This window comes from Moschus berezovskii, chromosome 28 (genome assembly GCF_049115385.1).
Source record: "Moschus berezovskii isolate FMDL1 chromosome 28, NW_MosBer_1.0, whole genome shotgun sequence".
Lineage (NCBI taxonomy): Eukaryota > Metazoa > Chordata > Mammalia > Artiodactyla > Moschidae > Moschus > Moschus berezovskii.
In genome coordinates, this window is record NC_142487.1 from 25,890,111 (window position 1) to 25,904,834 (window position 14,724).

General features: G+C 46.8%; 1 protein-coding gene across 4 annotated transcripts in view; it reads left to right on the top strand.

Moving 5' to 3' along the window:
* NEDD4L (NEDD4 like E3 ubiquitin protein ligase) overlaps positions 1–14,724 on the top strand; it is a 368,536-nt gene that overhangs the window by 174,749 nt on the left and 179,063 nt on the right. Inside the window, exon 1 of one of the 4 annotated variants that reach the window (XM_088833451.1) lies at positions 5,209–6,304. The exons of the other annotated variants lie outside the window; for them this stretch is intronic. Within the exon in view, the coding sequence (XP_088689577.1) occupies positions 6,282–6,304 (23 nt within the window). The 5' untranslated portion in view covers positions 5,209–6,281. Of the gene's footprint in view, positions 1–5,208; positions 6,305–14,724 lie in introns of those variants that run through there. 4 annotated transcript variants of the gene reach the window in all.

Sequence of the window (14,724 nt, forward strand, 5' to 3'; positions counted from 1 at the left end):
TCCTCATTTTTTGTAAGGCTTTTTTGGAGGGAAAGGCTAACCCGAGTTAGGAGGACTCGATTTAAGGCCTTGTGAGGAAATTCACGACTGTGTTACAGTCACCAGACCTTGCCTGTGTTATGTAAAGGTCTCTGCCTGTGTCGTGTCATCCTCGTTTGGTTCAATTTATTCCTCCCCCTCCGAGTGCCCCAGTTTCTTTTCTAACTGTGGCTGGATTTGAACAGAACAGACACTTGGTATTTTTTTTTTCTCCCCCAGCATGTGGATTCTTCATTTGGTTGCTCATTCTTTATAAATAAGTGATAGGATATTCTTAGCAATTTTTAAATAATTCTTTTTTTCCTAAGTATAAAGGAAGTAGACATTGGGAAAGATTAAGTATAGATTAAAATTCACCTGTAATCTGAATGCCAGAGAGAGGTTGTTGGTTGCAGTTTTATTTCCTTCTTGTCCTTTTCTGTATTTTTTATATGTATATGAAAGCGGTTTATATATTTGGAATAATGCTATAATGTTGTTTAGAATCAAGCTTTTTAGCAAATATTTTATGATAAACATTTTTAATGTATTTTTTATTGGCGGATAGTTGCCTTACGGTGATAAACATTTGATGAAAACGTGTAATATTATTCTTAGAAGTGTATTTTTAAAGGCTGCAGAGTATGGGTGTGTTTACACTGGCTTTTATGGGGGAAAAAAATCTCTCGATGATCTTGCTGCTGCTACTGCTGCTGCTGCTGCTAAGTCACTTCAGTCGTGTCCGACTCTGTGTGACCCCATAGACGGAATCTTGGTGATCGACAAATCTTGCTAAGATTAAAACCAAAAGCAAGTAAAATAGAAACACCGAAAAGTCTTTGGAGTGCTACTCTGAAGTTCCAATTTTCTGTTCTTGGTAAGATTTTGTTTTGAAGGAAGTCAGCCTCCATACTTTAAAAAAAATTCTTTTTGCTCATATGAACTTAAAATTTAGTTACTTTTTACATATAGGGTTGGCCTAAAAGTTCATCTGGGGTTTTCCATACAGAGTATATATCAGAAGTATTACTAGGAGCATATGAAGGTTGTGCATTTAATTGTGTGAATAATAGAGAATTAAAGAATTGCCATGAAGTTTTTAATATATTTCAAATTTAAATGTAGAGGACTAAACCCCAAGGGCAGAAGCAGCGCTTCCTCTTGGCAGACTTCTGGTAGACCCACACCTGCCCATTCACAGGTGTGCCTCCTGCGGTCTCCTCTTGCCAGTAAGGACTCTGGGGAATTCCAAGGACGGCTACTGTTTCTTCCACCCCCTTTGCTAACTGCATGCTGCCAACATTGTGAAACTCATGTATCCGTCTTAAGACACCAGCACCTTCCTCCTCACCCAATCCAGGGAGGCCTGAATTTGCGCAGCACACTCCTTTCCCACTGCTACATAGCCCTTGACCCTGGTGGCTCTGGGGTCCCTCCTTTCCTCTCTAATCACTCCTTCTGTTGTGCTAGCTTCTCCAGGTCAGTCACCTTCTTTTCTTATGATTTTTTTTAAACCTTGGAAATCTCATAATGTCTGCTATTCCCTTGGTAGAGACTGACGCGGGTGCTTGAAAAGTGTATACCTGTAAATATGTACAATTTCTAAATTGGGCAATGTCATGTATAGATTTATAGCTTACATTTTTAAACATTATACTGTGAGTGTTTTCCCATGTTTTAAAATATTCCTTGAGAACGTGAGCCTATAGATAGCTGTGATTTATTTTCTCTATGATTGGACATTAAGGTTGCTCAGTTTTTTGTTTATTTTTGTAATGAACTTCTTGATGTTCAACTTACACACCTGATTGTTTCCTTGGAAAAGATTCCTTGGATTGGAATCAAGTCAGAGGGTATGAGTATTTAGCCCTCTGGATTGTCAACAGGCTTTTTCTTTCCTTCTCGGGGATATCTCCTTCTTTAGGCTTTCTTTGTCTTTTGTTTATTTTATTGCAACAGATTCTAGCGTGTTTCCTTGTTTTCAGCGTCAGTGACTAGGGTGATCTGTGCTACCGCTGACCACAGTGACCTTGGAAGCTGCAGCACGCCTTTGGTGCTGTGTCTGAATGCCTTGAGGAGCTCCAATTACATTCACCCAACCAGCCTCCCACCCCCTTCCTGGATACTCCGACTTGCCGGAGGAACCTGCAAGTTTCGTGCCTGCTGGGGCCACTCTGTTTACGGTCTTACCTTCCTGAGACGTCTTTGACTCTCTCTGCTCTGATTCTGCTCTCCTGTGGCCCCAGACTTGAGTATTCCTGACTCCGTCTCCGATCTCTGCACCCTGTGACCCTGTCTTCTGCGTCTTTCAGAAAAACAAAACAGACCCTGAGTTGGGGAAATTGCTACACACTGCCTTCCCTCTGCCTTGATCCCGGCTCGTCTCCCTGGCATCAGTCCTTTTTTTCTTCTGTATCCCCTCAGAAGCTACTTCCCCCTGCTTCTCCAGTGCCACCAACTTCTTTGCTCTGCATGGAATTCTGTCCTTTGATTTATTTAAAAAGTATTTTGGCCGCGCTGCTTGGCATGTGGAATCTTAGTTCCTCAACCTTGGATAGCCCCTTGCATTGGAAGCATAGAGTCCTGACCACTGGACCTCCAGGGAAGTCCTAGTTCTGTCCTTTTAAGCCAGTGGTTCTCAACTAGGGATGTTTTTGCCTCCCAGGGGACACTTGGCCATATCTGGAGCTATTTTTGGCTCTCACACCTGGGGAGAACTTTTGTCTAATGGGGAGAGGCCAAGGATGCTGTTAAACATCCTACAATGCAGAGAACAGCTTTCCACGACCGAGCATTACCTGACCCCAAATGTCGGTGGAGCCCAGGTTAAGAAAGCCTGTAGACTTAGTCCCTGACCCCAGCCATACTCTGCCCGTCATCCCGTGTCTGTATCTTCGTCCGTTTACTCCAGCTGCTCCATGGAGCAGCAGTTTTTCTTTGTGAGGCTGGAGAGGTTTGATCATTTCAGGCTATCATTTAATAGTGTAGCAGGAGCAGGGCTGGTGACTACTGGACGAGGACTGTGTGTCGGGGTTGGATCTGCTTTCGCATTTATTTCTGAGATCCTGGTGCTCTTCTGCTTGGGTCCTAATTTCCTTCTCTAGACAGAGGGACTTGAACTAAGACCTCTAGCATTTCCTCCGTTGTTAACAGTTGTTAACTGAGTGCTAAGATTGTCATTTATTAGGTTTGGATGCACTTTTAGTGGAGGTTGGGCAGAAGCTGATTTTCAGTTGGGGGGTAAGATGTGGATTGAAACCCTTTGGTCAGTAAGCCTGACTGTAAATGGAGATGGCAGAAGTGGGCTTGGAAAGGTTTGTAGGCGTTTTATCGTCTTCTTCAAGGATAAGGTTTTTCTCATGCGTTTTTTTTTCAAGGCAGAACCTCAGTGGACATGGAGGGAGTAAACGCTCAAAGGAAGTATTTGGGAGAGAATGGCTGTTAATCAGAAATCCGAATTCTGTCTTCATTTTTTGGTATTAATACTTGGAATGAAATCATCATTTAACTAGAGTATTAGTTTGCTCAGGCTGCCATAGGAAAGTGCCATAGACTGAGTGGCTTAAACAACAGAAATTACTTGTCTCATTATTCTAGCGGCTGAAAGCCTGAGCTCACAGTGTCAGCAGGTTAGTTTCCCCTGAGGTCTCTCCCCTTGGCTTGCGAACGGCCACCCTGTCTCCTCCCTTCGCTTCACATTGTCTTCCAGCTGTACCTGTCCATCCAAATTTCCTCTTAGAAAGGTGCCAGCCATACTGGATCAGCAGCTCCTTGTTAGCTCCGTTGTCTCTTCACAGTCACTTTCTGAGGAACTGGGATCAGGGCTTTCACATTAGCATTTTGGGAGGGAATGTGACTCCGCCCGTAACACTTGGATAATATTTCATCCAAGGGAGTTTAGGTGCCCTTTATCTTTAAGGCATCAGGCAGACAGTTAACTCATTTTGGTATAATTTCATATGGTATATTGTGAGGGTTTTTTTTTAAAAGCTTCCAGTCATTGCGTGCATGTGAAAGGGCTGTATTTTTTTGAACTGTTTGTCCTGTCCTGGGGTGTAGCTGATGAACCATGGTCTAATAGTTTCAGGTCAGCAGTGAAGGGACTCAGCCATACATATCCGTGTATCCATTCTTTCACAGGCTCCTCTCTCATCCGCTGCCACACAGCATCGAGCAGGGTTCCATGTGCTGTACAGTAGGGCCTTGTTGCTTATCCATTGTAAATATAGCAGCGTGTCCCTGTCCATCCCAAACTCGCTGACTGTCCCTTACCCCCAGCAGCCGTGAGTTTGTTCTCTAAGTCTGTCTCTCTTTCTGTAAACAGCTTAATATAATTGTCGCTACTGTTAAGAAGATAGAATTCCTGCTCTTAAAGTATGCTGTTTAGCATCTGTGTGTCCTCACATGCTCAGTACTAAAAATCTGGGGATATCTCTCTTCTTGTTTAGAAAGTCAAAGGTGCTACCTGTCAGCCTGCCTCTCTGAGGGTGTGTTTGGGGCCGGGGTTTCTGGTAGTAACCCAGCGCGGACTTCCTCCAGCAAGCCGTCAGCGATCCTCCCGGCCACTAGAGGTCACCGGCTCCTCTGGTGATCAGTTTTGTTGACCCAGCACCTGTGGGTAACGTGAAGGTCTAGGCTATAGTTTCTCAGCTGACATACCAGGAACATTTGTGTTCACGTGGAAGACTAGCTTTTTGCTACAAGTGGGGGCACTTCCTGTCGCGGCCGCCCCTGCTGGGGTTGTCGAGTGAGGGTTGATGTGCTTCAAGCAAGAGCAAAGAGGTGTAATTGGGTGCCAGTCACAAACCAAGGGAGGAAATGGCAACCCACTCCAGTGTCCTTGCCTGGAAGATTCCAAGGGCAGACAAACCTGGTGGGCTTTACAGTCCATGGGGCCACAAAGAGTGAGACGTGACTGAGCACACGAGCCAGGGAAAGAGCACATGTCTTACTTGGCCGTGGGGGTTCAGTGACGGGTGGGCAGGTGGGTGAACTGAACCTAGCTCACACAGCTCACAGTACTGGCGGGTATCCGGCTGGGCTCTGCCGGCCTCACTCAGAGCCCTTGACCCAAATCGAGGGGCACCCCATGGGTTCAACCAAAGCGGGCTTGCACACCAGAGATGGTGGGCTTGCAGAGCGGGGGTCTGTCTCATGTGACACCAGACCCCCCAGCCTGTCGGTTCTGTTTGGTGTTGTAGTTTTATCACGTGTGTGTGAGTCACTCAGTGGTGTCCGACTCTCTGCGACTCCACGGACTGTAGCCCACCAGGCTCCTCTGTCCATGGAATTCTCCAGGCAAGAAGACTGGAGTGGGCTGCCGTTTCCTTCTCCAGGGGATCTTCCCAACCCAGGAATTGAACGCAGGCCTCCTGCATTGCAGTGAGGTTCTTTACCCTCTGTGCCAGCAGGGAAGCAGTTTGTATCATAGTTATGTTTACTGTGGCCTTTTCACCACGTCAGAACTGAGTTAAGCTCTCTGGGGGAGAGCCACAGATTGTGCTGTCAGCCTGCCTCAGATGGGACTTTTCACACAGAAACTGAGTAGAAGCAAAGTTCATTGTAAAAAGGTGACGGACAGGGACTTCCCTGGTAGTCCAGTGGCTAAGACTCCATACTTTCAATGCAGGCAGTGTGGGTTCAATCCCTGGTCAGGGAACTAAGATCCCCCATGCTGTGCAGCATGGCAGAAAGATAAAGATAAAATTTTAAAAAGAAAATGTTTAAACAAAACCAAAACAGTGAGGGACAGACCTGTATGCCTGTCTGCTCAGAAAACTTGGATAGGGCTTTAAATGAGCAGGCGGCCCAGCACAGGTTACAGTTATTCACAGAACCGTGTGTTCGCCGGCTATTGCCCATCCTGTTCGGTGAGCCCTACCGGCTGAGAACTGCCAGTGGGAGCAGCGATGCTGCTGGTAGCTTCACGTTGTGGAACCGAGTGGCTGTTTAAGCTAATTGCTGAGCTGGGTGGAGTTACTTAATCCTTACGGTAGGGGTGGAGTTGACTCGACTCCTTTTCCACCAACAAGCATTTCTGCTAGCTGTCATTGAAGTGAATCATCGGTATAAGTCGCCAGCTCGGGGCATTCTTCCTCAGTTGTGTTAAAAACTTGCCGGTGGTCCCCAAGGATCAGCAGAGCTGTGAGGACAAGGGAAGCCCAGGCTGGGAGCCCAGGGGTCGCCGAGGCGGACTCCCAGCTGGGTGACTGCAGCGCTAGCCCCACCAGACACTTCCCGGCAGGAGAGATGGCTTGTTTTTCATGAACCTTGAGGACAATTATAGGTAAGAACAAAGACACCACTGTCTGCTTTTATTATGTGAATGCATAGCATCCACTGTTGGCACGGAGTTTGCGTTTGGTATAGTACTTTTGACAACAGTAGCAGTATTCTAGCATCAAGATTTCCCTTTGTAAATTGCTTGTGTTTGCTCTTCAGAGCTCCTTGTAGTTGATCAGTTTTGTTCTGTGTCTGCATAGACAGGATGACAGCAAAAAACGAAACTTGAATTGTGGGCTGAATATTCCTGATTCTCTGCGCTTGGCTTTCTTATCTCTGTTTTGGCTATTTAGAAAATTGTTCATTTTTTATTCCGAAGATGAGAACACAATGGATACTCTTATTTTTTTTTTCCTCGGGAAATGATGGAAAATGTCAACCATTGGAGTTCTGTGAATGTTCTCTGATTTGGAAATCACTAGTTGGGGAGGAAACAATTATGCTTTTCTTCCTGGTGTGTTTTGGATCTCTGTCTTCTCTGAGTATTTCTGGCTTAGGAAACTCACTGAGAAGAGGGAGACACTGTACTTGGCCCCAGATGAAATAACATCTCAGGTCGTAAAACGGCTTGCTTAGGAAATGATTTATGGTTTATACCTGAAGTTTTGGTTGGTAATGATAGAAATCTTTCTTCTCACTGGTATTTAACTTACACGACATCTTAAATGCATTTATTATTATTATTCTTGTTGTTATTGGTTGGAGAGAGCAAAACGGTGAAGCCTGGAACATACTCAGCTAGTTTTTCCTTGAGGTTTTGTTATTTTCCCACCACTCCTGCTCATAGGTACGGATATGTATTATGATTAACACGTGAGTTTTGTTTCTCTGCTGTCTCATCTGATGATGATTCGTAAACTGTTAACCAGCTCGTGTATGTCGGTATGTTGCTAAAATGAATTGGAGTGCAGGTTGCACCTCTGTATTAACGAGCCAGCTTACTTTCAGAAGAGTGTTCCTAATATTAAATGTTGTTTAAGATGATAAAAAGGTACCAGCAAATGAAATAGCCAAGCCAGTAGCCAAAGCTGAGTTATTGTTTAGTTCACATTGTGAAGTATGATGTTTACATATGTTTGAGTTAGATGGTGCTCATCAAAAAAAAAAAAAGCAAACAACTAAAACTATAAGAGGGAATTTAAAGAACTTGTGTAGTAGTGCCTCCCCCCACCCCCTTTAAATATTTGTGAGGAGGGAAAGGCGAACTTTCATTCTCATGGGAATTTGAGAAGGATGATGGTGAAATTAAGAAGAGAGGAAGAAGAAATGCCTTCTCTTTGGACAAGAGAAAAGCAGTGGGAATGATTCTCATGTACAGTGTTTTATTTTTGTTATTTTTTTTTAAGGGTTTGGTTTTGGTTTTGTTTTATATTTTTTGGAATCTTGTACTGCAACTAAATGTTGAGTTTTTTTCTTTTCTATTTTCATTTTTTAATTGAAAGATAATTGCTTTACAGAATTTCGTTGTTTTCTGTCAAACCTCACATGAATCAGCCATAAGTACACATATATACCTATGTTAAAAAACACTGTTAGGACATTCTTTCATTACCATGGAGTATAATGGAAAGATATCAAACGAAGGCAGGAGCAGAATGGTAGGAATTTGCTACTTGAGGAATATAAGAATTTTATTCTAAAGTGGTTTGTTTGGTGGGTGTGGGGAGCCCTGTGTTTTTTACTGACAGTATCTTAGAGGCGGTTGATAAGACTTTGGGGTTATGGTGGTTGCCCTGGGGTGGGAGGGATGTTTTGTGTTTCTGAATTTTTTCCAGACAGTGTTTGTGCGTCTGAGGGCTTTTCCAAATGGGTCTCAGGTGAAGCCACTCCGCTCTCCTGGGCGGAAGCCTACTCTTCCCTGTGGCTTCTTCCCTCCTGGGTGTTGAGTTAGTGGTGGTTTCGCGTGCTGCCCACGCCAAGGACTCCTGGTTCTCCAGGTGGACTGGTCTCTCCCCTTGGACTCCAGGGGCTCCTGAGGTCACTCACCTCCAGCCTGCTACCGGAAGCCCCGATTCGCAGGTGTTTTCAGCGGCTCCGAATTCCACAGAGGGTCACCTGACACACCTGCAGCCCGTGTCTGTGTGCCCTCCAGCTCGGCCTGGCTTTCTCAGCGTCCAGTGTGGGCGCGGGTCACAGGCGCCGTCACACCCGCCGGCCAGGACTCGGGGCTCAGGCCTGACCGAGCCCCCCAGCTGCCCGCCTGGGGTCAAAGACAGCTCTGTTTCTGAGGCCTGAGGTCTGGATCTTAGAGAAGCTCCTTCCGAAGTGTTGACGCCAAAACTGTATCGGCCAAAACAGTCACGAGATCGTCCCAGGTAAACCACCAGCTGGACTCTCAGCTGAGGCCGATGTGAGCCGCTTACTCAGCTTAGAAGCAGTTACTGGGGAAAAGGTGAAAATCCCAGCTCCCCATAGACATCAGCCCAGAAGTCAAGGGTTGGTTTTCTACTCCTGGAAAAGAGAGGCGTCCTTGGGAACGATTGGAACAGCACGTGGGCATGTGATGGGGCATCACCTCCCAGAGGCAGTTAGCGGTTGGCGCTCCAGACTAAGTGGCAACTCAGAGATGATAGATTCTAGTAGGGTAACTGGGGTTGAAGAGAAACACATTTCAGAATCGCCACTTGCAGTGATATAAGCTGTCCTGCTTGCTTCACTGTTACTCATCCGCCCGCTGCGGGTGACGGGATCACATGTGATTATAAAGCGCCTCTGACTCAGGCCAGTGACTGGAAACCTCGTCTCATTACAGAGGGCATCTGGTCACGATTCCGGAGCAGAGGTCGCGGGCGGCCCTGGGGCTGGGACCTTTGGGAATGTTTTCCAGGGCAGAGATTTGATTTGAACCTGCGGCTCGATTAGGCTTGGTGAGTTGATTTTGGCCAAGATCTGCCGTGCTGTGTAGACAAGCTTGAGACTCAAGGAAGTCTCCAGCTTTGTTAGAGGAAAGAGTGTGGTGGGCTTTAAGGAATTTTAATGTCTCCCACTTTTTCTTTCTTGCCCTGTTGTGTTGAGGTTTTCAAGGACATGATTGCATGTGAGCTTCGTGAGTGGTATGTCTGGTAATACATTTGTGTGGCTATCTTAACTCATCGACAAGGCTGTTGAGTATCCTTGTTCATTCCTTTAAAATAATTTATCTTCTTCTTTGAGTCTGTCCCTGATCAAATATTTATTAAGTATCTTTGTGCTGGAGACCTCTTTTTCGCTTACACTTTGCAGTTTTTGTGGAGCTCAGATTCTTTTTAAAAGGCTAACTGTTTCTTCGTCCGTCTCATTCTTGTTTTCACTGGGGTGGTTTTCTTTTTAAATACATACTTTAGCCGCCCTTAAGCGTGGAGCTGAGTGGGGATGGCCATCAAAGACAATTAACATTTAGTTGATTGGTGAGATTAAGCAGACTGGGAAAAATATGTTTCCCGATTTCATTAGCCAGTTAAACGTTTTTTTTCAGTTCTTTGTTCATTCACAGGGAGTCCACACAGTGATTTCTCCCTGTATGTGCGTGCTAGAGGAGCTCTGTTTTCTGAAGGAAATAAAGAATTTAACGGCTAGGCCGATTACGTCAGCTGAAAAGTATGTCAGAGAGAGTATGAGAATGAGAAGATCGAAACGGGGCCCAGTCACTTCCGGGGACCCGCACACCCCAGGAGAGGGGGCACCACCCGCTGCAGGGATGTTACGGGGGAAATTAGATTTGGAGCATGACACAGCACAGAAGGCTTTGATGACAAAGCCAGCATCTTAGTTAGGCAATAAGCTGCTTAAGGCTGAGACCCACAGACTCAGAGGCGAGCTGGCGGGTGGGGCACCCCCTGCCCCTCCCCGGCCCGGAGCCGCAGGCCTCCTGCACTTACCCCAGCCTCGGTGTCACCTGCGTCGTCCTGGAGTTGCCCTTTTGCTGTGCTTATGCACAATCTATATCTGGCTTGGCTGCTGCTTTTAGGGGAGGGGAGAGATGTGGGCAGAGAACAAAAGAAAGAGTTCCAGCTGAAGAGCGCACCAGTAAGTCCTAAATGGCTTCCCAGTCTTGAGGTGAGGCTCAGTCATTTTTTCAGCAAGTGTGCATGGAGCCCCTGGGGGGACCACTTGGGAGTGGGGTGTTGGGGAGGCCCGGGGCAGCAGGAGGGGCCAGGTGTGCACTGGTGCCTGGGCCGTGGGCCACACGGCATCCGAAGGGAGCTCCAGCTGACAGTCACCAAGGGAACATATCAGTGTGATAACCAAGCACGGGAACAATGGCGTGGGCAGATAAGCCTTTCTTTTCTTCCCCTCTGTCACTGTCTCACAAGGTAGCATCTAGCATTTTCCAGTACGACTGTTTTTTGGTTAATTTGGAAGTTGTGGCCGACGCTGGGATAGTGGTCGGAAAACCAGCTTTAAAAAGGCTCTACCAACTCCTCCCCGTGGAAGGCTCCGTGTGATTGTGCTCAGAAGGGAAAACGCTGCCGTTTACCTTCTTGACCAGAATGCAGAGATGTTTCCTGGAAAAAAGTATTTCTACTCACCTAGCATGCTTATCTTTTCTTGCCAATGTTAGAAGCCGGGGACAGGCACATCTGTGGAGTAGTTCAGGATGGACGAGTGATTCCACCCTCTCAGAGGTGTGGCAGCCTGTATACAGAGGCAAAGGGTCGACCTGGTGGCCGCACTGCTGGCGTGACACAAGTTTTGCTGTTTGCCAAGTGAAGCCCTGTCGAGTTAAGTGACGTCCAACAATGAACTCTCAGTTTTAAGTCAGAATTTATTTTAGCATTTTATAGAACCAAGCTTGTAAATTACTGCTATTTTGAAAGTATAGGATTGGAAAGCCCCCCTTACCATTTGGTGAGATTCAGTTCAGTTCAGTTGCTCAGTCATGTTCCACTGTTTGCAACCCCATGGACTGCAGCACACCAGGCCTCCCTGCCCATCACCAACTCCTGGAGCTTGCTCAAACTCGCGTCCGTTGAGTCGGTGATGTCGTCCAACCATCTCATCCTCTGTCGTCCCCTTCTCCTCCTGCCCTCAATCTTTCCCAGCATCAGGGTCTTTTCAGATGAGTCAGTTCTTCGCATGAGGTGGCCAAAGTATTGAAGTTTCAGCTTCAACATCAGTCCTTCCATTGAACACCCAGGACTGATCTCCTTTAGGATGGACTGGTTGGATCTCCTTGCAGTCCAAGGGACTCTTGAGTCTTCTCCAACACCACAGTTCAAAAGCATCAGTTCTTTGGTGCTCAACTTTCTTCACAGTCCAACTCTCACATCCATACCTGACCACTGGAAAAATCATAGCTTTGATTAGACGGACCTTTGTTGGCAGAGTAATGTCTCTGTTTTTTAATAAGCTGTCTAGGTTGGTCATAACTTTGCTTCGAAAGAGCAAGCGTCTTTTAATTTCATGGCTGCAATCAGCATCCTCAGTGATTTTGGAGCCCCAAAAAATAAAGTCTGACACTGTTTCCACTGTTTCTCATCTATTTGCCATGAAGTGATGGGACCAGATGCCATGATCTTAGTTTTCTGAATGTTGAGCTTCAAGCCAACTTTTTCACTCTCCTCTTGGTGAGATTGTGTGGGCTCAGTCACTTCAGTCGTGTCCAACTCTGCGACTCCATGGACCATGGCCCGCCAGGCTCCTCTGTCCATAGGATTCTCCAGGCAAGCACACTGGAGTGGATTGCCATTTCCTTCTCCAGCAATAAAGTATGAAGTGAGTGAAGGGAGTGAAGTGAAGTTGCTCAGTCGTGTCCGACTCTTTGCGACCCCATGGACTGTAGCCCACCAGGCTCCTCCGTCCATGGGATTTTCCAGGAAGAGTACTGGAGTGGGTTGCCATTTCCTTCTCCAATAGTGGACGGCAATCATGACACCTGGTTATTTCCAGGTGTGGGTGGCAGATCTAGAAAACAAATCTGGTGTGTCTTACTCCAGGGCACCTGCCCTCAATTATGTTGCTGCTGCTGCTGTTTAGTCATTTCAGTTGTGTCCAACTCTGTGCAACCCTACGAACAGTAGCCCACCAGGCTCCTCTGTCCATGGGATTCTCTAGGCAAGAATACTGGAGTGGGTTGTGATTCCCTCCTCCAGGGGCTTCAGGGATCAAACCTGGGTCTCCTGCATTGTAGACAGTCTTTACCCCTGAGCCACTAAGGAAGCCCCCAATTATGTTGCTGCTGCTGCTGCTAAGTCGCTTCAGTCGTGTCCGACTCTGTGTGACCCCATAGATGGCAGCCCACCAGGCTCCCCCATCCCTGGGATTCTCCAGGCAAGAACACTGGAGTGGGTTGCCATTTCCTTCTCCAAATGAACCTTATGTAATTAAAATTATTCAAAAGCTCTAGAACAATGGATTGTACAGACTAAGGACCCTAAAATAAAATCATACTACATACTTGCTAAAAATATAGATTCTAGACTGTGGTATTTTATTATTTTACAGAGCATCCCAGATGATTCTGATACTCATTAAAGCTTAAAAAAAACATTGCTAGGGAGGTGCACTGAACTACCTCAGAGCCAGAGTGCTTAACAGCAGGTAGAAACATTCAGTCATTCCAAAATCTTATCCAAATTACAAACCCTCTAGTCGGTCCAACTAGGGAGAGAATTGGAAGAGAGTCTTGTGTGTTTTGAAAAAGCACCTTGTTTCATCAGAGAGACTTGTTCATTGGGACTTAATACAGCCAAGGATAGCAAGAGTTCAAAAAGTTTAGCACCTCAGTAAAATGAGGAGAAAATAATGTCCAGAGAACCAGAAAACCATATCCCTTGCCTTGCAGTGAAAGCTTTACAGCTACACGCTCTTCAAACCTCCACAATTAAAAAACTGAACACTTTTCCTCAGCTTATCTTCACTAACACCACCTCATCTTACTTACAGTGGGGCAATTAGCTACTCCTCCCTGTGTAGGGATATTCTGGATCTTCTAGGATGTAGTCCATTTGTAGCATAGCCTATCTTTCTGATTTGGACCAAATTCTTATTGGTGTGTGGTAGTTAAAAGTACCTCCTATGTTGCTATGTTGCTTTAAATCAACTAAAACAGGACAACCATTAAAGGAGGGGGAAAAAAAAGCCTATCTTTGTCAAATGTGCAATTGTTAAATTTTTGTGAGGGTCTTCCACTTAATAATTTGTCATTTCCTTCAAGTTATTAAAAAATCACCCTTTCAGAGAGCTGCCGGGACCATCCAATTGAACACCACCCAGTGCCTGCCTCTACCTCCCAGTGTCCGTCCTCTTTGCCTGCTGTGTGTCTTTTAAAAAATTATTTATTTGTTTGGCTGTGCGCAGTCTTGGTTGTGGAAAAGACTGACACGCCACTCCAGTGCTCCTGCCTGGAAAACCCCATGGGCGGAGGAGCCTGGTGGGTTGCAGTCCGTGGGGTCGTGAAAAGCCGGACACAACTGAGCAACTTCACTTTCACTTTTCACTTCCATGCATTGGAGAAGGAAATGACAGCCCACTCCAGTGTTCTTGCCTGGAGAATCCCAGGGACGGGGGAGCCGGTGGGCTGCCGTCTACGGGGTCGCACAGAGTCGGACACGACTGAAGCGACTTAGCAGCAGCAGCAGCAGCAGTTTGAGCACGTGGGATCTTTGAGTTGTGGCATTCGAACTCGTAGCTGTGGCACATAAGATTTAGTTCCCTGACTAGGAAGCCAGGCTGGGCCCCTGCACTGGGGGCGCAGAGTCTTAGCCCTGGACCCCCAGGGACGTCACTGTGTTTCTTGTCTCCTTAGTGTCTGCCATCTGTGCGCTCACCACCTTCTCCCCTTGCTGGAGGGTGGAGTTCACAGAGAAAACAAGTCTTTTCCTCCCTGTGAATCCAGGTGCCTAGACCAGTGCCTGAGGCACAGTGGGTGCTCAGTGAATGGGCTGAGTGGAGGAGCAGAGAGGAAACCAGACACCCAAGCCTCAGGCTGGGCTGTGAAGGGAGCCCCTGGGTGCCCTCCGGGTCCTGACTCCATCATCTGGAGGCTGTGATTGCTTCTGAGTTGTCAGTACCTAGAGGTGAGTTGTCTGGAGCTCGCCTCGCACCATCTTGAGGCGTTAGCAGAATGGACTTGGCTGGGTGGCTCTCGTGACTCTGGGGGGTCTCATCACCAGCCTTTCCCACAGGCTTTTCCCACGGATCAGGGTCGAGTCCCCCACTTCTGTTACACGGAGATCTCTGGTCCCCGGGGACTAGCTCCATGGAGCTCCCTGTAAGCTGTTCACCATTGTGAAGAGTGTTTTACGTCCTGTGGGTTTTCCCTGCCTAATCGCCACTCTGGTTTTCAGCCTTCAGCATGCCGCGGTCACATGCTCCACTGTGGCTTTACTTAACCTGAATCCTTTATTAATTGCCTCCCGTTCAAACCCCCTCAGAGCAGGTTATCCTTCACTTTCAGCTTCTGCTCCATTACTGTTGGATTTCGTGGTTTCAGTCATGGCATGA